General features: G+C 42.4%; 1 protein-coding gene across 1 annotated transcript in view; it reads left to right on the top strand.

Annotated features, from left to right (window-relative positions):
* The window catches only part of igsf9a (immunoglobulin superfamily, member 9a), a gene marked incomplete at its 5' end in the record, with an annotated part of 46,858 nt that extends 25,911 nt beyond the window's left edge, over window positions 1-20,947 (top strand). The window contains 14 exons of the mRNA XM_084382862.1: window positions 145-290; window positions 2,033-2,175; window positions 3,723-3,863; window positions 4,635-4,751; window positions 7,377-7,527; window positions 7,784-7,895; window positions 9,751-9,941; window positions 12,121-12,338; window positions 12,713-12,797; window positions 15,142-15,312; window positions 15,703-15,739; window positions 16,059-18,329; window positions 18,777-18,850; window positions 20,521-20,947. Coding sequence (XP_084238988.1) covers window positions 145-290; window positions 2,033-2,175; window positions 3,723-3,863; window positions 4,635-4,751; window positions 7,377-7,527; window positions 7,784-7,895; window positions 9,751-9,941; window positions 12,121-12,338; window positions 12,713-12,797; window positions 15,142-15,312; window positions 15,703-15,739; window positions 16,059-18,329; window positions 18,777-18,850; window positions 20,521-20,684 — 4,021 coding nt within the window. The remainder of the gene's footprint in view (window positions 1-144; window positions 291-2,032; window positions 2,176-3,722; window positions 3,864-4,634; window positions 4,752-7,376; window positions 7,528-7,783; window positions 7,896-9,750; window positions 9,942-12,120; window positions 12,339-12,712; window positions 12,798-15,141; window positions 15,313-15,702; window positions 15,740-16,058; window positions 18,330-18,776; window positions 18,851-20,520) is intronic.
* Window positions 20,948-21,760: the final 813 nt, after the last annotated feature.

Below are 21,760 nucleotides of genomic sequence, written 5' to 3'. Positions count from 1 at the left end.
GTGAAAAAAAAACCAGCCCTCCTACACTGTTGATGCTGTGAGAGCCTGTTTGACTGGGAGAGCTGAATTACCTCTCGCTGTTGCTCTGAAGTGGCTGGCTTGTTCTTTGCATGCTGAAGACTTCCTCATTGTTTTCTTCTCAAGGTCTCTCAAGTCGCGAGTGAAGATCATGGTCGATGGAACCCTACTCGTCTCCAGTCTCGTCCCAGAGGATTCTGGGAATTACACCTGCATGCCGACCAACGGCCTGCTGACCCCGCCCACAGCTTCTGCCAACCTCACAGTGATGCGTACGTTTCTGTGTGTGCTCTGTAGTCGTGAGTCCTCCCGAGACATCAGATGTTGCTTTTGTTTCTCTGTTTTTATATTTGTTCTAACACATTATGGTTCAACAATTAAGCTGACAACCAAAGGGAATTTTTACATTTTAAAACTGTTTTGTCTAATTTAGTAAAATATAAACAAACAATTATTGTTAGACATTCAATGCTCATTTCTTACTGCTGAATATTGTCACTATGTAGATTTGGAGAAATTCAAACTCAGAATTTTAATATTTACAATATTATATACTGAATAAACAAGCTGCTCGGGTCCGCCACATATAAACAAAGTAAAACAGCATGAAGCTGTGTTGTCCTTGAAGGTCAGTTTATTCAGTTTATTCAGTCATGACAACAAAGAGAGTTTGTTTATTTAGTTTGTGTAGGTATAACACAAGGTTAGGTACTTTACTTTAAAAAAGTTGAGGAAACATTTTCTGACTTTTAACATTTACAGTGTAGGTTTCACTGCTCTTTCCTGGTTCAGGTTAAAGACAGCGAGGGGGCCACATATTTAGAAGCGTCTTCCACTTTTCTGTCTAATGTCTTGTTTTAGCTGCAGTCACGGTACACTCCAAAAAAGAAAAAAAAGTATTTTAGCTACATATACATTTTTCCATCTTATTCTATTACATACGTTGTGAATAAGATAAAAACTTTGTCTGCTTGAATTACTGTGTACATGTGTTAACGTATGTGTTATTCAACTAGCGCATTTAAAGTGAAAAGTTCACGTGTTCTGTCTCCTGTAATTAATCACACATCTGGTTATTTTATTTATACACGGGGACTCAACAGGATTGAAAACCTTTGCATTAAACTTGACTGATTGAACTTATTATAATTAGAACATTTACGTGTAACTGAAATACATTCAGGCTAATTATTTAACAATTTAAGTGTCTTACAGGTAATTAGCACCAACACTTTACTCATCTGATGTTTAAAACTGAAACTGCAGGAGCACAGCTTCCCTTGAAAATCAGATATTTTTCTTATTTCTCAAGAAATGCTGACGAGTCTTCTTTAAACGTTTAAAATCCAAAGAACAACTAAAATGACAACACAATGTGAAGAAACAAGATCTTTTACATTATCTCAAAGAAGTCTACGTACTGTGTTGCAGATATGTCTACTGAAGTTAGCGTGCTAACCAGCTAGCTCTGGCCTGTCTACTCTTTTAATAGCATTCTGAGCTCCGAGTCCCGACCCCTGGCTAACTGAGCTAACTAGCTAATGGCAGCCTCTTTATCAGTTTAACCTTTAACAGCATCAGCAATAACTGAGATATAGATACTGTTCTGTAATCACTGTATTAAACAGCATGTTAATCTGTTTGGGAGTGATAGCAGGAGATCATGGGGGCGGTTCCTTTTAAAGAAATGCTCATTTTGTAATGCACTTGCTTGGATTAAGGCATTAAAAGTTAGAAATCACTGTTCCTCTCAACATTTTACTGTTGTCTCTAGACCCGTGTAACCCTTCAGACACATCCAGTCAGCTGTAAATACAAGGAACAGCACTTGTAGTAAAACAGAACCTCATAGAAAATTGATTGCAACAAAACAACCGTGTTCTCAAAATGAATCAAAGCGAGGTTTCTCTGCGCCACTACATGTGTTTTCCCACGGTACTGAAACAGCAGGGTGTATCCTAACTGCAGTAGTAATTACAAAGTAAACAGCTGTATTTCTTCCCTCTCTGTTTAGACCCAGCCCGGGCTCTCCGAATGCCCCGGCAAACGTTCCTCCCCACAGGTATGGATGGTGTGGTCGCCTGCCCGGCGGCGGCTCAGCCTCCGCTGCTCCGTGTGGATTGGACCAAAGATGGAGAACCACTTGACCTGTCCTTGGTAATAAAATAATCATTTCCTGAAGGCCACTGCTCGACCTTTACTGTGCGCCCCAAACTCAAAATTTTGCCGTTTGCTTTGTCTCTTCACCACTACTGTATTTACTGGTACTGCAGGCATCACCGGGAACTGACAGCTGAATCCATTCATTTTCTCTTAGCAGAGGAATGTCAGACACCACCACCGACATCTAAGAAAGCCGTCAGCAGCCCGTCATGCAAACGTTTTTCTATCAATCAGCCCATTTATCTTGCTCTACAGAAGAGCGAGTTATTTCTTGCTATTTCAACGTGAACACTGAAGGACACGTTCGTTTTCAGGCATTTTATGGCACATTTCCTGGTACCACTGATTGAAATATCCTCTCTATTTCCACTCAGATGTCATTCAGCCACATACATCTTAATGGACAGGAAGGATGTGTTCAATCTTAAAAGCTTTCTTAGCAATCCCAAAGGAGCTCCGTGTCGCCCCTTGCCCTCTTGTTCTTTTATTTTTTTTCACTTCCAGTGCAATTTCACTTCGTCTGAGGGATGGGCGTAGGAACCTTGATGCAGTAGATGAGGGACAAGGGACGTGTCTTCTTAAGTTCCTCACAAATGATTTAATCTTTGCCTTTCAGATCAGAAAAACCATGATTCTTTTTTCTAAATAAGAGCCCAGGATGGCCGCCTTTTAAAACATTTTCTTTGTCTTGTGTGCAAAAAGTTCCACCCACTTCCTCCTCCGGCTTCCCATGCTGAGTTGACCCCACCTCCCTCAGCACTTTGGTGTGAGCGACAGACATGCCGTTGGATGAGACGCGCAGCGGGAAATGTGATAGATTCCTGTAGTGCGGGACACAGGGCGTCGGAGTCAGGCTGTTATTCTGCCAATTATTCCGATTCTACCCTGGATGTCACAAGCTCTCCTACCCACAGTAATACGTCCTCGCAGCCTCATTTTGGAGAGGATAATAGCAGTTTTGACTTCATTACACGGAGTGGGAACCTTTCGCGCAGCTAAAGCGCAACACGAGCCTTCCGCTAAGGCTTAATGGGAAAAAAATGGACTCGGAAATGTAACTGCTTTTCATGCAAATGCTTCAAAAATTAATTCGAAAAGCTCGTTCAGTTGCCTGCTGCTTGGATTCACCTGAGGAATGATCAAGAGAAAATCTTAAAAGGGTTTTTTTTTTTAATTAAAAGAACAAACAATCACTCCAACTTTTACATGTCGTGTAAAAGCTGTGACAATACCAATAAATAATACACAATTTTAGAGAAGTTTGGAAGTAATCTGCCCAGTGGAGACTTAAGTACTTAACCAGTGCAGGACTGTGGCGGGAAGATATCAAAATAATATTTCTGTAAATCCCTCCAACACAGCTGAGGAGCTCATACGTGGCTTTGGAGTGATTACAGATTTTCTGCCTTTTACCACTTTAAGCTCTCTGCACACTTCTAACTTAATATTACTTTTTTACATTCATGCTATGTATCAGTCAAGACTGCATGTGCTACTTCCTTTTCTGTCTATGTGGTATGAACATTGTGCTTTTCTCCCAGTATCCCGGATGGACCTTGACCCCAGAGGGCTCTTTGCTCATGGCCACAGTCAACGACGATGCAGCAGGCGTGTACGTGTGCACGCCGTACAACAGCTTCGGCAGCATGGGTCCATCCGGGCCGACGGACGTGATTCTACAGGTCAGTGAGCAGTCCAGGCCAACTCGTAGCGTAGAGATGCTTTACGTGAAGTCATTTAAAGGAACAGTTCAACTAAAAGTGAAAAAAAGAATCCAGCATCTACTCACCCTGGCGCTGCACATACGTCTTGTCTATATGGCTGTATGATCAACACTGTCCAGAGCAGAAGGATGTGGGTGCATGATCCGTAGGAGGCAAAAATACGGTGAAAATTATCGCCCAAAAGAAAAAGAGTGACAGTGAGATTTTCAACTTGAAGCATACAGAACAGAAAATGTGGCATGCTTGGAAAAGGCTGCCGGATGCCGATGACACTCGCTCCTCATTGTGGAACAATTGAGAAAAACGCTATGTGGACATGTAAGGAAGACTACATGTCTTGCACCATAACCACCAAATAGTTGGTTAATCATGTCCGGGAAGCTCTGAACCTACCCCTGAATCTGTCTTTCCAGTTCTGCTAAACTGTCTGTCTGCACCAGTGTTGCGTGTATTTTAATTAACCACAACTGCATCCGTCACAGCGAATTAAAAATTTAACAGAAACGACATTTTATTGACCTTTTCACTCTGACGTGTGAGCCCTTTGGCATTAATGGAAGTCAACTCAGACTCACTACAATGCCTCCACTATTGGGGAGTTAATTGTGTGGCTAATCCTTTTGTTATTAAGATAATCTTGTCCAAAGCGGCAGTAATCCAGTCTTAAAATCCATTGTTGGCATTGCTGCAATCTCCTTGATTCCGCTATATTGCCTTGGCAATTCACAGGACCCCCCATCATTCAGCGTCACTCCGGAGGAGCAGTACAAACAGGAGGCTGGCAGCACCCTGCTCGTCCCGTGTCAAGGGAACGAGGACCCAACAATTAAAGTGACCTGGAGCAAGGTAAATAACACGGGAAAGAATATTCAAGAATATTGCAGTGCCACATCATGGCACTGGAATTATTCACGAGGACAACATTTTCTTCCTGTCGTATGTTTCTATTGAACATAGCTCATGTCAGAACGTGCAAGGTCGCAAAACTATAAAGAGCCTATAAAACAGAAACACATGCCTTCACATGCAGTATGTATAAGCGGATCAGTTTAGATATGTTTACTGGAAAAAGGCTTATTATCTTCGGTTTATGGCTGCATAAATGAATAATTCAGCGATAGTAAATAGACGGTGAGATGGTTTTATAAGGGATTTGGTTTCACTCAGTTTTGTTTTGCAAGGTTAGTCTTAACAAAATGTAAGTACCCTCTTAGGCTATATTAAACAACTCAAGGTTTGAAACAAAATCTCTTTTATAACAAGTGGGTCTGTTCGTTACCAGGGGCAACAGGGGAGAGTCTGAGGGGTGGGGGGTCAAACTTTTTTGGGTCGCTTTTTACATCTACCAAAATCTAATTATCTCATCAGGGCAGTGACACATTTTCTGACGTTTTGTCTCTGTTCTATTGTTGTTGTCCCGTTGCACCTGGAGCAAAATGTGTCAAATATAGCTTCATTTCTACAGAATGTATCCAGTACGGCTGTCAAACAATCCCTAAATCCTGTGTCAACTTCTTAATTGTGCAGTTATCTCACTTAATCACAGTTTGTTTTACGTCAAGATCCCTCTCTTTCTCATCCTGTAAAACATTTCAAATCACTCATCCTGCACTTGGGAACGTTTATCCATTTAAATGTGATTCGGGCCGATGAGCTAACCCGGAATATCGTGTAAAACTGCACTTGACAATTAGCTAGTGGGCGGTATTACCTAGAACAGCAATATCATGTAGGAGTGTGTGTGTGAGTCAGCGAAAACTTTGTTTAGATTTTCAAAAGAGCGTAATTAAGATCTAATTTTTTCATTTCCCTCTCATCATCCTGCTCCTGATCTGATGACGCTTGAGGGAGAGGTGTATGGACCTAAACAAGTTAGCAGATGTTGCCTGCAGGAATTTAGCCATTTTATTGGCAGTTACCAAGTTTACTCCTAACAATATTTTGCAGGGGGGCACCTTCGCTGCATCCTGTGCTAAGCGCCACCTAAGCACAGGATGACTGGTTAAAAGAATTACCTGCACAAACAAGACATACACCAGAATGACAGTGGGTGCAGCTTCTTGTACTTATACCCCATCTTGGACATCCTCCATATTCCAGTTCTCTCTGAAATACAGCACATTTATGGATGTACCAATATTCTATAAATGCTGCCATCACATGGTTGCAACATGCCTCACGCACAACTGTGCAGTACGGCGCTCAACTCATTGAGATCACAGCATCCATCCTTCTCTTCCATAGAGATCGAGTGAGTAGTCAAATTCAGACACACTGACACCGGGACCAGAATCAATTGCTAGAATAAAAAGGGGACCGTGCACGCTTTATAAGTCTGATTTAGTGTTAAGATACTCCTTAACCTCATTCGCTCTTTTATTTAAGATCTAGTCTGCCAGAATAAAGAGCCAGAAAAGAGAAAAATACATCACTGACTTAATTCTTTCTGACTGCACTCCAGACTAGACTTGAACAATATGACCTAATCTACATCAGAATACATTATCAGACATGTTGCTATGTTGGCAGCGATGGAACGTAGCTAAGTACATTTACTCAAATACTGTACTTAAGTTCACATTATTTACAAATATTGTACTTTTTACTCCACTAAAAAGTTGATAACTTTAGTGACTAGTTACATTGCAGATTGCATGCTGCAGCACAACCAAAGCACATTATCAAATTAATGTATTTGGTCCGCAATCTGCTGTTTATCGGATCTGATAATCAGCCAAGTCCATCATTGGTTGAGCCACAGTACACAGCAGGAGTGCACAAATGTTTCCTTTTGGAGGGCCAAAACTGAAACTTAATGGTGGCCCAGGGGTCAGTAGTAAACAACTGTTGTGTTACATTGTTAAGATGCAAAATGGTACTTGGATCCCAAGTTCCCTTGACAGACTTCCTGCGCAAAGTGTCACTCTGCCAGATGCTGAAATTATGAAAAATACTTAATAATGTATGTTTAATGAGCATTCGTATCTAATAATGAAGAAAAACTGGCATAAACACAGTACAGTTTTTGCACACCTTGAGATCGCATAGGAAAAAGAGTGAAGGCCGACAAAATCAGGAAAAAGACAGTCTTTTACCACCGTTTTCCTGATATTATGATTATTTTGAATGTATTTTTCATTAGAAACTGGTGGGCCAAACCGAACCTTGTAGTGGACCAACTTTGGGCAGCCCTGGTATACAGCATACTTACATGATGTACTTTTAACTAACCCCTTACACTTTTGATACTTAAGTACGTGTAATATCAGATACTTTAAAACTTTTACTCGAGTACTATTCATATGGGTGAACTTTACATTTTAACACGATGTCTTTACTAAAAGTTTGTTGTTAATTAGAACGTTTTTTTTTAGCTTGCTGTGTATTCCAGCTGCATCTACTGATCTACTGTGTATTTACACAGGTTAGAAGAGTGCTGTACCATTCGTTAATGGTCTTTGTTCTTGGTAGGTTGACTTGGCCCGTCGGACATCGTACTCCATAGAACCCAACGGTTCTCTGCTCCTGCAGCCTCTCACTAAGGACCACCAGGGGGCGTGGGAGTGCATCGCCACTAACCGTGTAGCCTCGGTGAAAGCCAGCACACGAGTTTTCGTCCTGGGTGAGTGCCAGCAGCAGAGAGAACACCTCAACACAAGCGAGTCTGTTACATGAGCCGTCCCCATTAAAATGTATTGTTTCAAATTGTTTGCTCTTTACCTCCATTACACCCAGCACAGGCCGGATGCCTGTGCCTCCAGTCCGCCTCCAGCAGATAAATGTGGCACATCCAGAGTTGGCCTCTAAACTTTAGCTGGATCAGGTAGTTGAAGTGCTGGCCAATTTCCATCACCTCCTCTCCGTTCCTTCCATTACAGGAACCAGTCCCCATGCGGCTACCTCTCTGTCCGTCTCTCCAGGGGTGAGGCAGGCCAACATATCCTGGGAGGCAGGCTTTGATGGAGGATCAGCACAGACATTTTCAGTTTGGTGGGTGTAAAGCCTCCCACTTTCTTCTCGGGCTGTAACCATGGCAGCCATCGACAGCGCTGGTATTACTCTATTGATCTCTGGGATGAGGAATTCATTTATCTGTTATCACTTCATGGCAGCTACAATAAAAAACAGTGCCGCAGAGCATAGCTTCATAATGCAGTGGTCATGCTAGCTACAATCGGAGGTTAAGGGCAATTGAGAACACGGCACATTTGCTATATGTGAATCAGCGCTTTGATATTAGCTGAGGAATCACAGATGAATGACTTGGGTGAGTTAGATATGTCTGTGATGTGTTAAAAGCCAATTGTCAATGAAAGGAATCTAAAACTGCGACAATGTACCGACCATTGAACAGAGAGCTCATTACAACAGACTAATCAACTGTTGTAATGTGCCCTCTGTTCAAGACTCGAGTGTAATAAATTGTCCCTGTTTTAAAGGTGCAGTATGTAGTTTTGGGGAAGAAAGTTCATTGACTGAACACTAAATAAACAAACTCTCTTTGTTTTCATGACTGAACACAGTAAACTGTGTTGTCCTTTAAGGTCAGTTTGTTTACTCAGTTTCATGCTGTTTTACTTTGTTTATATGTGGCGGACCCTGCCACCTTTCTAGCTTCAAACAGTGTTCTGGGACCTTATTTCCCTCTGAGAACAGCTTGTTTATTCAGTTATGGAAAAAGTAAATATCTCTGTGTTTGTATTATTACCTCATTAGTTTGAAGTGCTTCTCCAAAACTACATAGTGTCCCTTTAATGTATGAGATGTCTCGGTTAATTTCAAGTAAATTTAAAAATATGGTTCACAAAAAAAAAAATGTCAGAGAATGCAGGTGATAATATAAAGAGAACATGCTCTAATGCTTATCTTAATCACATTGTGACCTGGAAGCGCTGCATCAGATGAAGACGAGATGAGCTATCTTAATCCCTGAGAGGGAACTGGGTCGTCGGCGCAGCAAGGAGCAGCGCAGACGTAAATATAAATGGCATCAAAACAATAAAAATAGATCAGTATATAAAAACGCTGCTAAAGTGTCGGCTACTCCCCCCTCTGACAACCTGACATGTTATGACCGTCAAAAACAATACACATCATAAACTAAAGGATATAATGTGATTTTTTTTCTCATGGAGGCAGAAAGTGATGCTTGCTGCACTTTGCGACCTCCACCGAACTAAAATTATAACGATCTTGCAGTTGTTTGACAGGTGTGAAAGCTCTGGTGGCAAACATTCACACCATCCTTGCACAATCAATACAGAAAAGAAAAACACACACAAAGAAAGTAAACCTCTCTGCTCTTGTCTTTCGCTTTGTACGTACATCCTGTTTCATGCACCAATATAATATACATAATTTGACAGTGTGTAAAAGAGAAAGACCTCGCAATTATCCACACTTTGTTAATACGGGTAATTCCATGCCCTTTTCTATATTCTCATGAAAGAATACTTCCGTTTGAGTCGAAGCCATCATCATCAAAAACAAAAAAAGGGGACGTATTTTCAGACTCGCATTAATAATTTTCAAAAGTTCCTCCCGTTTTCAGTGGGTGAATAGATTTTCTTTGCCCCGGGTCAAGTAATTTGCTCTGTATAAAATAGACGTGTTGAACCTCAGCTCCGGTAGGAACATGAAAATCACCATAATTGGAGTTGCAAGCTCTCCGTGCAATTGCAGGGATACATCAGTGCTGTCTCTGCCACAAAATCGGGAGCTGATGATGAGTATGAATGATTAATGAAACCTACTTTTCTGTCATGTTTCATAAAACCAGACTTCAAGAATTTCCCGCCGCTCTTTTGTTCTCACGTCTCTTCTCTCCATCTCTCTCCCATGGCAGGGTGAAGAAGATTTTAGGGAGCGATAATGACGAGAAGCAGGACTGGTTCTCTATGTCGGTGCCCCCCTCCTCCGGTACCAGGCTGCAGGTGACAGGCCTGTCTCCTGCCACCGACTATCAGTTCAGCATCCTGTCCAACAATAAAATGGGCGCAGGACCCTTCAGCGATATTGCCACCGCCCGGACCTTGGGTCAGTACTGTTTCCTGTGGATTTGGTGCATTTCAACAGTTGCCTCCAGTTTAGATCCAGTCTCAGGCTTGTAAATTCTCAGATCCACCGAGCTCCGAGGCTAACAAAACTCTTATCAAGTGTTGTATTTCTCCTCACTCATTTTATTAGAACAAGGCACAAAACATTCAGCTAGCAGGCTTTTTCATTTTCAGCCGGTGCTGACCGTCACTTTCACCGGTTGAAAAAACAAACGCTGCCAGCAGGAGATTATATCAACTGTAGCTAATTAAAGTTAACTCCCTGAGTAAATCGCCCAGAGGACAAGATGAAACATGGCTCTTGTGTGGTTAATACGATGGTGTCTGTGCACAAGCCTGAGCAGGATTTTTAGCCACACTATCCAAAACATGAATCTCTAAACAAGTATTGGATGGATTGCTATTAAGTTTTGTACAGTATTCATTAGCCTCCCTGTGAGGATGAACTGACAGAACTTTGATGATGATGATCCTCTTTTTATACATACATCATCAGGCCAGAAATAGTCATATTTCATATAGCAGGGCGTAGCTCACTATAATGATGTTTCATCCACTTTTTATAGCAGCTAACTAATTTAAACCAAACTTAGCAGAACAAATAGCACCTGAACATATATCTGTCAAGAACTACAATGACAAAAAACAAAAATGTGATCAATGTGTACTCTGCTAACATCGAGGGGGCGGGATTTATGATCAGTACTGCGGCCGGCCACCAGGGGGCAATGTGGATATTTTGACTTCACTTTTGGGGCGGTGTCAGTTCATCCATCTTATATGTCAATGCCAAATGCCTGCTAAACTAATGATATTCTCATCAGTCTCAGCTTGTACGTCATACTTTCTGCTCTTAAGCAAATGCTAGCATGCTAACATACTTGACGGTAACACTTCATAATAACAATCACTGATAAATGGTTTTAGTAAATTCAACTTGAGTTACTGTTAGCACTATTAACAGACAACAAAATGCTTTATAAACTACTAAAAAGCTATTGCTGATTGTAAAGTTGCAGCTGATGTTGAAAACTCAATAAATGGTTTATAAAGCATTACATTGCTGTAGCAGTGCATCAACTATAAACTAAAGTTAGATCGTCTGAACATTTATTAATTATGGTTATTAAAAGGCGTTACATGCTAATTTAAGATGCTGACCATAGTACCCATCGTATTTGCTCAAGATCAGCATGTTAGCATTGTCACGCTACGTTAGCATTTACCTCAAAGCCCGGCTGTGCCTCACAGAGTGAGTGTAGCTGTAGTCATGTGTTATCTGATGTGTCTTCAAAGGTATTTTCCTGAGCTAAATGATGTCTACAGTCTTCATTGAATGATCAAATGTTTGCCTTGGGAAAGTCGTTACACTGAAAGCAGTCTCATCACAATGTTCTTCTCTTCTTCCTCTCTGGACGTACCTAGATATAGGTATGTTTATTTGTCTGCCCTGTAGCCTATGGCAGACCCGGGCAGTGGACGGTTCAGACTGTGGAAATCTTGGGAGCGAAATGTTGATTTTGCCCCCTGGAAACATTTTTACCTTTCCTGGCAGAGAGTAGACATCCTTGAGACATCTAAGAGATCACGGAAATACCTTTGAAGATGCAACCTGCTGCTGGATCAGAGGCAAAAAATAACATTTAGATTCTTTCCCAAGGGTTTGTGTTGGGAAGAGAGTCATTTCTGGTGACACAATCTAGCCAAACATGGCAATTTCAGTTCAAAAATCTCCTTATTAAACATTTATGCAAAATCAGTCATCATCCGTATTATTATTCTATTCCAATATTCAACTTGATAGTGATTGAATTGGGGATTGGGGATGTTCAAATATTCATGCTACATTTATTTGGGCCATAAATGTATCTGCTAACAGTATTATCACCATAGTAATCAAACTTTCTGAAATAATACTGAATTTTAGTGAACATGCCTCATGCCATGTTTAATCAAACCCAACAGACTGGTCAGTAAACTGCATATTACAGCTTATTTGGGACTCTGCAAAGAGCTACCACCAAACCCCAACCCTGCTCCTCTCACACTCAAGGTTGAACCTCTGTGGCAGCAGCAATTTCCTCCCCTGTAATTTAATTTTTCCACCACAACGTATCTGGCTGATCGACTGAAGGTCTTTCTGCTTCCCTCTGCATCAGATGCTCCACTGCGGAGAAGTAAACTAAAGCCCCCGGCGTCGCTTTCGGCTAATCAAGGCTCAGCGGGTGTCGTTCTGCAGTGGTCCCTTCCTGAAGCTCATCGCCCGCCCATCTCAGGCTTCGTCCTGCAATCCCGCATAGAGCAAGGGGAGTGGTTTAATTTGGACGAGGACATCAGCGCCAACAGCAGCGAGATAGTCGTTCCGGGTCTGCACAAGGTAACAAGCCATTTGCTCTGCTCCCTCTGAGACTAATCAGTCCACGCTGCTTGTTGAATGCCTTGGAGATTTTGTTATCTAGGCTATACCTCCATGGTTTTACTTTTGTAGACTCTCAAATTATGCACACTACACGGCAGCCATCACTTTTCTGTCGTCTTTCAATCTGCGTGCCCTGTCTTTGCTCCTCTCTGCCTGTTTCATCCTTCTTTTTCCTCGCCTATATAGGCCTACACAAATTCAAATGAACTTCATTAGCATTGCAGGCACAGTCCCGTGTTGACAAAGTGTGGTTTCATCCTCTGCCCCCCCTAACTGTGTGTGTGTGTGTGTGTGTGTGTGTGTGTGTGTGTGTGTGCGGATGCTGGTCTCAGGACTGTGTGTACGAGCTGCGGCTGCTATCTCGTCGCGGGGAGTTGCTGAGCGAGCCCAGTCCATCAGTCAATGTCTCAACAATGGGTAGGTGTCTGAGAGCAACCTTGCCCCCTTCACATTCGTGCCCCACCCTCTGTTCGAACCCATCCTTCTCTCTCAGTCTTCGTCTCCAACTCTTTTTTTTCTCTCTTGCTTTATTTCTTCCCGTCCCTGTGTTCCCAGTGTTGGACCTAAATTAGAGCAGGGCCCCCGGGAAGGCTGCCCATTAGACGCCTGAATGATAGAAATAGCACCACTAATAACTTCTCAAAAGAATTAGTGATAGAAGTAGTACTGGTCTTTTCTGATTCATATGTGAATGTAACATGAATTTTTTATTAGATATGATACAGAGATATCAAACAGAAGGATCTACGACACCCACTGGTATCACCCAAGGACTGTATATTGTTTAACATAGCCCTGCTGATGATTTCACTCTGCCTGAGTGAATTATGCAAAGCAATCAAGTTTATGATTTGCCGATAACGATCATCAGGGACATGGATTGGAGATTAGATCCACTTAAAACTGGTGGTAGCAACGCTCGCAGCGATCTTGTGTTATTTTTATGAGTTTCACTGTTTGTTATAAAAATGAATCATACTTATTGACTGACGCAAGCGGCACCAAATATGCGTGAACTGAAGGTCGGCCGTTATGATCAGATGATTGTACAAGCTTAATTTCAAGCATCTCAAGCTTAATATCATATATAATCATTTATTAATACAAACTTTATACATCTTTGAAGTTTTCTCACAATTTGAATGTGAGTCTGTACAGTATATTGTGTCCTTAACGACTCTGTAAGGACGCTCCCACACAGAGTTTAAAAGCCTGCAACTCCTCTCCAGTTAGTTAGAACTGAATAAGCTTCTTGGATGAGAGGTGAAAAGTCCAGTTGCCTACGATACAGCACATGGATTTACCATGACCTGGATCACTGAGAACCTTCATCAACAGTATATTGTGGTTTGTTAAATTTGGAAAAACTTAAGTAGACCTTTGGCTCTTGTATGTCCTTTTTATGTACTGTATTTCCGCTAATAAAATAATACTTAGACCAAAAAATGTCTATATAGACACATAATATATTTAATATTTTAAAAATATAATTAAATAAAAAATACTTTGTATTGTGTATAACGTCCAGCGTATCTCATTGTAATAACAAAATTAATTTAAAGGTGCAAAGTAAGAACCTGCGTTCTGTCTAATTAATTCTCAAAACAAACAGGTCAGCATATGAACAGAAAAACCGCTAACTGCTGCAAAATGTAGCTGCCATTAGCTAGTTAGCTCAGTTAACTGTGCAGCTGGTACGGGGCACGGGGCGATTGTTGTTGCTTATACTACCAGCACATGAACGTCTGACTGGGACAGGCCAGGGCTAGCTGGTTAGCATTCTAACTTCGCCATGACGTCAAAACATTATTTCTTCAAACTCTGTTGATAATTTTCGTTTGTTTTGAACTTTTTCAACTAAGATCCTGACATATTTCACCTTTAAGCATAGATTGGCTGTTGGGTACCTTTCTCTAGAGAAGAGTAGAGAAATATGATACTCGTGTCCCAAACGATTCTCAGGTTATAAATCCTCTGCTTTCTATCCAGCCCTTTATTTCTTCCAATGACCTTGTTAAAATTCTACATAGTTATCACATGAAGTCATACTTCTAAACTCAATTTGTCACCCTTGCATGAACTGATCTTTCAGCCTCTGTTCAACCACAAACCACATCCAGTATCTGCTTAACCTGCAAGACCCACAGTGATGACATACACCCATATTATGCAAGCTAAGCAAATAGTTGCACTCTACTCAACTGAGTTTACTTTAACTTTACTGTAGTAATTTCAGCTTTAGTCAATAGTTGTTTCACTGTCAACAAACAATGAAATGCTTAATAAACTATTTATGTAGCAATTATCTATTATATTGTTGCAACTGATGTTTATAATCTTTTGTAAATGGTTGATAAATACTGTGTGGTCCATCTATCCAACATGATTTGGATGGCCATCGTAAAGTTGCGAAGTTTATAAACCTGTACATTTGCTTAATAAATGGTTTATAAAGCATTTAATTGTTTGTCAACAGTGAAATATGTGTAAAAATAAAGTTTAGTGAACTTTAAATGTACGATTTATTAATGATAGTTATTATACAGTCTTACCATTTCTTTGATTTCTGAGAAAATGATCTACATGTTTCAAATATAAATAATAACAGTAAAATGTAATATAGTAAAAAAGGGATATCTCTGATTTTTTTCACTTTCCTTATTGTTTCGGTGCTTTAATTAAAGTTTACAGTATAGTCAGACCTGGCCGTCTTTTATTTTTATTTACTAATATTTACATCACTGATAAAATGATGTCACAGGGATGGAGATCTACCCCGCCACATCCCGACTCCTGGAGTTCGTCCCGGAGCCATTACTGGCTGGCGTGCTGGGCGGGGTCGGCTTCATGTGCTTGGCACTGGTCTTGCTGCTGGGGTCCGCCTGTATCATCAGCCACAAGAGGGACCGGCGCCGCAGAAAGAAGAAGGATGGTAAAACGCCCCTCACTCCACAGAGACTCAGCAGACACTCACTTTGATGAACTGCATCATGAATATCATCATTTATTCAATAAAATATTGAAGGCACTTTCAATCCATTATATAAATCATAGCCCACTGCATGGATTTGGCGCTCCTCTTGTACCCCTGCTCGTCCATCCAGTTGTAAAAGTTATTGATGTCATTTACATTACTCGCTAATTAGGGTAATTTCTCATTAGTGGCTGATAAATGTAAGTGTAATTAACTTTTTGGACAAGCCTGGGTGCCTTGGGCGCTATAATGGGCTCTTATTCGGGTTGATTATGTTTTTACTTCTTGGTCAGTGTGGTTGTTTCCTAATGAGTCAGATACCATCTTGCCCCTCTCCCTCCCTTTCAGATCCCCCTCCTGCCATCTATAAACGCTCCCCATCAATGTAAGTACCCCTTCATCATTTCATTATACTGCCTCCCATTGACCTTTCCCTCAGCATCCCCTACAAACTGAAATATCTTGAAAATGCCAGCACTTCGGTTGTTCTCTATATCTTCTTTCTCTGCCTCATCTTCATCTATTGCTACTGCTGCTGTTTTGGTCTCTCTCCGTCTCCCCCGCCCCCTCTTTCCCTCTTGCTCACTCTTATTTCTCTCTGTCTTATTTTCTCTCCCTCTCACACCTCCGGTTTCTCTTACAATTTTCTTATTTCACCCCTACCTCCCCCTCTTTCTCTCTCTCTCTCTCTCTCTCTCTCGCAGAAAGACTTCAGGCACCGGCAGTCCAGACAGTGTGTTGAAGAAAAGCCTACTTCCAGCCAGCGTCCTCTATCCCACCACTTCCTCTACCACCACCTCCTCCTCCTCGCAGACAGACTGTTCCTCCTTTAGCACTGAGAATCATCACCGGCGGAAGCATCTATTGTCCAGCTACAACAGAGGCCGCCTCACCAGGACGACTTCTTCTCCCATTTCGCCTGCAATTGAGTTGATCTCTCGCGGTCCAGACGGGCGCTTCATGCACCCGCCGTATGACAGTGACACACTGAAAAGCATAAGGTATATCCAATCTGCTCGAGTCAGGAGGTCTGTGTCACTGCATTCAGAGAGGGAAGACAGGAAAGAGCCGCCGTTTGTGCTCTCTGTTGACCTGCTGCCTTGCAAACCAGCAGAGGCTGATTCCACACGGCGGCTTTATGACACAACCCAATGCCTGCCCCGTCACGGCCCCTACGTCTTGGATCAGAAGCCAAGCTACGATGGCTTTCCTGACCTCAGCAGCATGTGCTCAAACAGCAGTTTAGCCACCGTTCCTCATCAAGACAGAGAACTATCTCTCACATTCCCAGTTCTCCCACACATCCGACGCGGCTTAGGTCAACCATCCACGAACGCAAGCGCACTGGTTCTCCAAATGGAGCACGAGCGGGAGGCGGGAAACCTGAGTCACTGCCTGAAACTGGCTGAGGAGAGGGAGGAGCTGGAGAGGGAGCTCCGGAGGTACACTCTGGAAAGAAGCTCCATGCGGAGGGAGCGTTCAGAGTTAAAAAGTGCTTATGAGCCTTTGTGGGAATATAAGAGCAGCACTTTGCCACACAGATACCCGCCAAGCAAGGAGAGCTTTGGTCCGTCCCCGAACCCTTTCTCTTCATCTTCTGAGCATTGGGAAGCTCGCTCTTGTGCCTCTCCTCCCACTCTGATCCCGGCCTGCACTTTTGTCAACGCGTCTTCACCTGTTGGTCCCACTCTTTTTAAGTCCGGCACCCATCATCCTCCTCCATCGCTCACTAAACAGACCCCCTACCAATCTGAGGAGGCAGACAGTTTCTCCAAAGACAGATTAACTCTCCCACATCTCCCCTCAAAGCACCAGAGACATGAAAGTGTAGAGGCAGCACCAGAGGGCTATGATAATTCACCACAATCCACACTCTTAGAAATTCAAACGAATGATTCATTCTCTGAGGCATGGAGACAGAACAATCTTAGTCATGGCAGCCTGTCAACATCGTCTTTCCATAGCAATAAATATACTGAAAGATCTAATTCGACTCGAGAAGCGGCGCCAGACTACTCAAGAGTGGAGGTGGTGTTTCCCGAGCCCACTGATGAAGACGTGTGCGTGGAGATGAGTGTGGATGAGCCAGAGCTGGAGGTGTGTGTAATACGACCTACGAGGCCCATGCTGCACCACAGAATCGCCTCTCATGTGCAACACGGCCGCTCGTTGACTCGCGGAGGCCGGTATGAAGACACGAGTAGGAGTAGAAGCTTTAACTCTCGCAGTCACGATGTTATTAGGGTGCCGGCTTCTCCGCAACCTCCACAGCCAGGGCTCTTGACAGCTGTGACCCAAAGTTCTAAAATTTTGGACTCAAAGCAGCGAAGTCGGAGTCTTGACTCAAGGAGAAGGAGAGAAAGCAATTTCCTGACTCCTGATGCGTGGATAGACTCTCTCAGCCAAGAGAACTGCTCTGTTGCATCTTCCCGTCATTCAGATTCTGTATTCTGGGAACCCCAGACCTCTCCTACCAGGAAGGTCTCTAAGTCTCCTGCAAATGTTCCTTCTGCTACCCAACCCGCCTCCCGTTCACCTCCCGCTGTGGATCCGTTATCTCCGAGGAGCAGCCCAGAGAGGCCCATACCAAACCATAACGTGCCTTGCCATTTCAAGCCAAGGAGAGAAGCATCCGTCTATCCCAATGGTGCCAATTGGCCGATCGCCTACCAGGAGGCAATGAAAAAGGCAGAAGGTTCCTTGGAGGCGATGAAGGAAGCTTCCAGATGCCTACCACCTGAGGACGATGATCAAGATGTACTAGAAGTGGAGGCAGGAGGCTACGAGGGGGTGCCAGAGTCTGGGAGCAGCTACAGCAGTTACGCCAGCAGCGGCCTAGGCAGCATGGAGCCCGCCAATGGACGCCTGTCCCTGTGTCACCTCTCCCCAACCCTCATCAGCTCGCCCGAGACTGTAGAGGAGAGCCAGGGGAGCACAGAGGACAAGCACAATCACCAAATGGAGCCAGGCCAGAGGTATTAAAGACATAATGAATGAGGGAAATAATGTTTTACTATATACTATTACCAGGAACTACATTTCAGTCCTTAAATGCATGGATCTCAAATTCCCATTTGTATATTATTCAGTCTGAAAATGTCAATATAATAGAAAAAGCTATTTCTCTGTTTGTGTAGCCCAGCAAACATTGGTATATTGCATTGAGCTAGACTGTTTCATGACTGAGAATTAGAAAAATGTCTTCAGTGCTGTGTAAATAAACAAAGAAGACAATTTCTTTGTAGGATCAGAAGAAGAAAATAGCAACATACCAGAAAAAAGACGGACAGAACATTTTACAGAAGAGTCTCTGCTTTGCAATATGCATTTTTTATTGGGTGCTCCGCTACGAGTGTGTACATGTGTGCATTAAAGATACCAACTGTGTTTATGTAATGAGTGGTGTTTTGTGACCTCTCCAGGAGAAAGGCCTCCGTTGATGAGAATTATGAGTGGGATGCTGCTGATTTCTGCTCACAGCCTGGAGACCATCATGGTGAGGATTGTTCTTATCTTATTAATATGCAGTTCACATTTTGGCAAAAACACTGGTGGAAAAACCCGAGCACAATGTTGAAGCAACACAAAATGATAGGCTGAGAACATGAGGGGGAAGTTATTCAGCCATGCTTTTTATTTAATGAGTGTGATGAAGAAATTGTCACAGGGGTAACACCCTGGGGCATCATATTTGGTATAGTGGGGTATTAGTTGATCCTTTAGGTGATGGCATGGAAGAGCAATAGTTGTTCCCTGATTGGCTGGTGACATTCTCTGATTTGGTCATTGTGGAGCGGGGCTGGTTTTTTTAGTTATGTTAAAGATCTTGAAAGTTAAAAAGGTCAAAGTTAGCATCGACAGAAGCTCCTCTCTCCCACAGAAAACACTGCTCCTGAAACGCCTCGTCAGTAGTCTCGCCTTTAAATTACGTGACTTTGTGACATCACACTACGTAACTGTGTCACACATTTGCATAATTTACTGTATGCCTAGCGCCTCGTTTAACATGTAAGAATTAATTTAGCACAGCTGCTCTCTTGTTGTTAGCAGTGCTGGGTCAGGCCTGTGTGAGCTGCCCAATCAGAGACTGGGAAAGGGGGGACCTTAAAGAGACAGGAGCTAAAACAGAGCGTTTCAGATGGAGCTGCAGCCTTGGACAGAATGAGAAACTGTTTATTTTAACACTAAATATATTCTGGTAATCCACGATGCATTTTTTGAAGCTGAAAAAAGGCACAATATGTCTCCTTTAATGCACTTTTAGCACATTTCTGTTTCTGTTTGCGTTTCCAACACATCTGAGGAACTGTGAAGATTTAATGAATTAATGAATGAATTAATGGTGTTAAAATTACAGCGGCGTGAGATGCATTGAGACCTTCATAAATAAATAGTAAAAGAAATGTCCATTCCCGATACATTAGAAAGTCATCAACAGGGGTAGAGACTTGTCTCACACCAGCAGTTTTGGTTAAGGATGGAAATTTAGAGCCTGCTTCCTCCGGTCGAGCTGCAGGTTAAGGTCCATGAGTTCCTGAAATGGTTCCTGGGCACCTGAAAAGTAGCTGTGGTGGAAATGTGGTAATTGATACAAATACAGAAGTGAAAGGACAGCTGATGACTGATTTATCTGCTGATATAAAGTTTAGATATTCTGCTTTTTACTACTGAATTTTGTATGATTTATATGTATATATACGTGGTGTAGTGCAGTGTGGTGTAACTCTAACCAGCGAGCTTGCATATCTTGTCATGACATTTGTACATTTATTTGATGTTTTATACAAGACTTATAGACTGAAATCCAGTGGCTTGCCGCAGCAGTGCGGCATGTGTGGTAGAGAGCAACGTTTAACAAGCCATTACTGGAACACTTAGCAATTTTTACCATGATCTCAGTGACATTTGTTAGTGTTCTTTCAGGAGCAAATTAAGAGAAAGGTCAGACAGGTTTTCACTGTTTGGCTCCTGTGAATTAACTTGCAAGCTAACCTGCATTTGCAGTGAGAAGCCAGTATTTAATATCCAACCCTTAATCTCTGAGTGTTACATATCTGTAGGAGTTCCGTTAGACCCAGCAGAGTGCCGACGATTAATGAAATAACATCTGCGGTGAATTATCAAGAAGCTCAAAGATCATTTCACAAGTCTCTTTTTTACCCACAGGCCCGCTCCCTTCATTGAATCTGCTGAAGCCTGCTCGGTGCTGTAGCCTTCCCAGCATGCAGCGCTCCACCAAGGCACTGAAAAATTGCACTCCGCTCTCTATGCTCCCGGGGCATCAAAGCAGCTGCTCTGCTGAGGCAGAACCAGACACCGTGCTGTTCTGACAGCGCCAGCCTTCGGCTCATCTCACCTAGTGTGTCCTTTCACTTATTGACTCGCATCACGACGACAGAAAATGCATGTGGCAGAGAGTGAGCTTCCCTCTTTTCAAACATAAAAGAGGCCAAAGTACAGAATCTTTCTCCACTGTCTCTTTGTAAAATAATGGTTTTCAACAATACAGGTCTTTGTTAAAGTAATCGAGATACAAAATCACCTTTACCCTTATGCTGAGCATTAAAAGTTTGTGTTCGATTTGTGACCATCACGCTCCTGACATTTACTTTTGTATATCTGCTGGTATCAAAGCACTTCATTGTGCTCATGGATGCACCACATACTTAAGTGTGTAGTTTGAAAAGCATTCATCATCCAGGGATGACTCAGTGGCCACACAGGAGAACACGAACGATCCTGGTCGTCATCATCAAGTGACTGTTTAAAGCTGGGGATGAATAAGTCTGTAGATATCATCATCCGTCCCTGACTTCAACAGAGTACATACTTATTCAATGCCATAAAATAAAGAAGATAAATGCATGAAATTAATTCTGCCACACTGTAACTGTTGTGGTTTTTAACACTGTTTCTAAAAGTCTAATTTCCCAACAGAGATCATTATCTTTTATGCCCTTAAAATACTGTGAATAGATTTTTTGGATTACAAAATGTGTGTTGGGATGAAAGCCTTGGTTTCCTCTGCAGACCTCTCTTTGTTCAGCGAGGCAAGACCTGTAATTATGTTGAGTAATTGAAGAGGGTCAAGTTTAGCGTTGTGGTTTGTCCTTGTTTATTTTTTATGGACACAAAGGGAGATTAGCTTTTATTTTGACTTTAATTTACCAAGGGTCAACTCACTGAATGATGACTGCTTTGTTTCCCCCGGCACCTGCATCACACTCACACTAGGAAGCCAGCAGTGGTGCTGACAAGTGGCGCCAGTCGAGTGGTTAAAAGTCTTGTTTGATGGCACGTCAACAGCAGGCACTGAACACATCCTCGTAGGGCTGGGGGATAATTTGACGTTATTGTTTATAGACTGACAGTCAAATTGCTTAGTCATGCTGTCATTTTCATAATG

Source organism: Pagrus pagrus, assembly GCF_965226575.1.
Source record: "Pagrus pagrus genome assembly, chromosome: 19".
Taxonomy (NCBI): domain Eukaryota; kingdom Metazoa; phylum Chordata; class Actinopteri; order Spariformes; family Sparidae; genus Pagrus; species Pagrus pagrus.
This window is presented reverse-complemented; position numbering and strand designations above follow the sequence as displayed.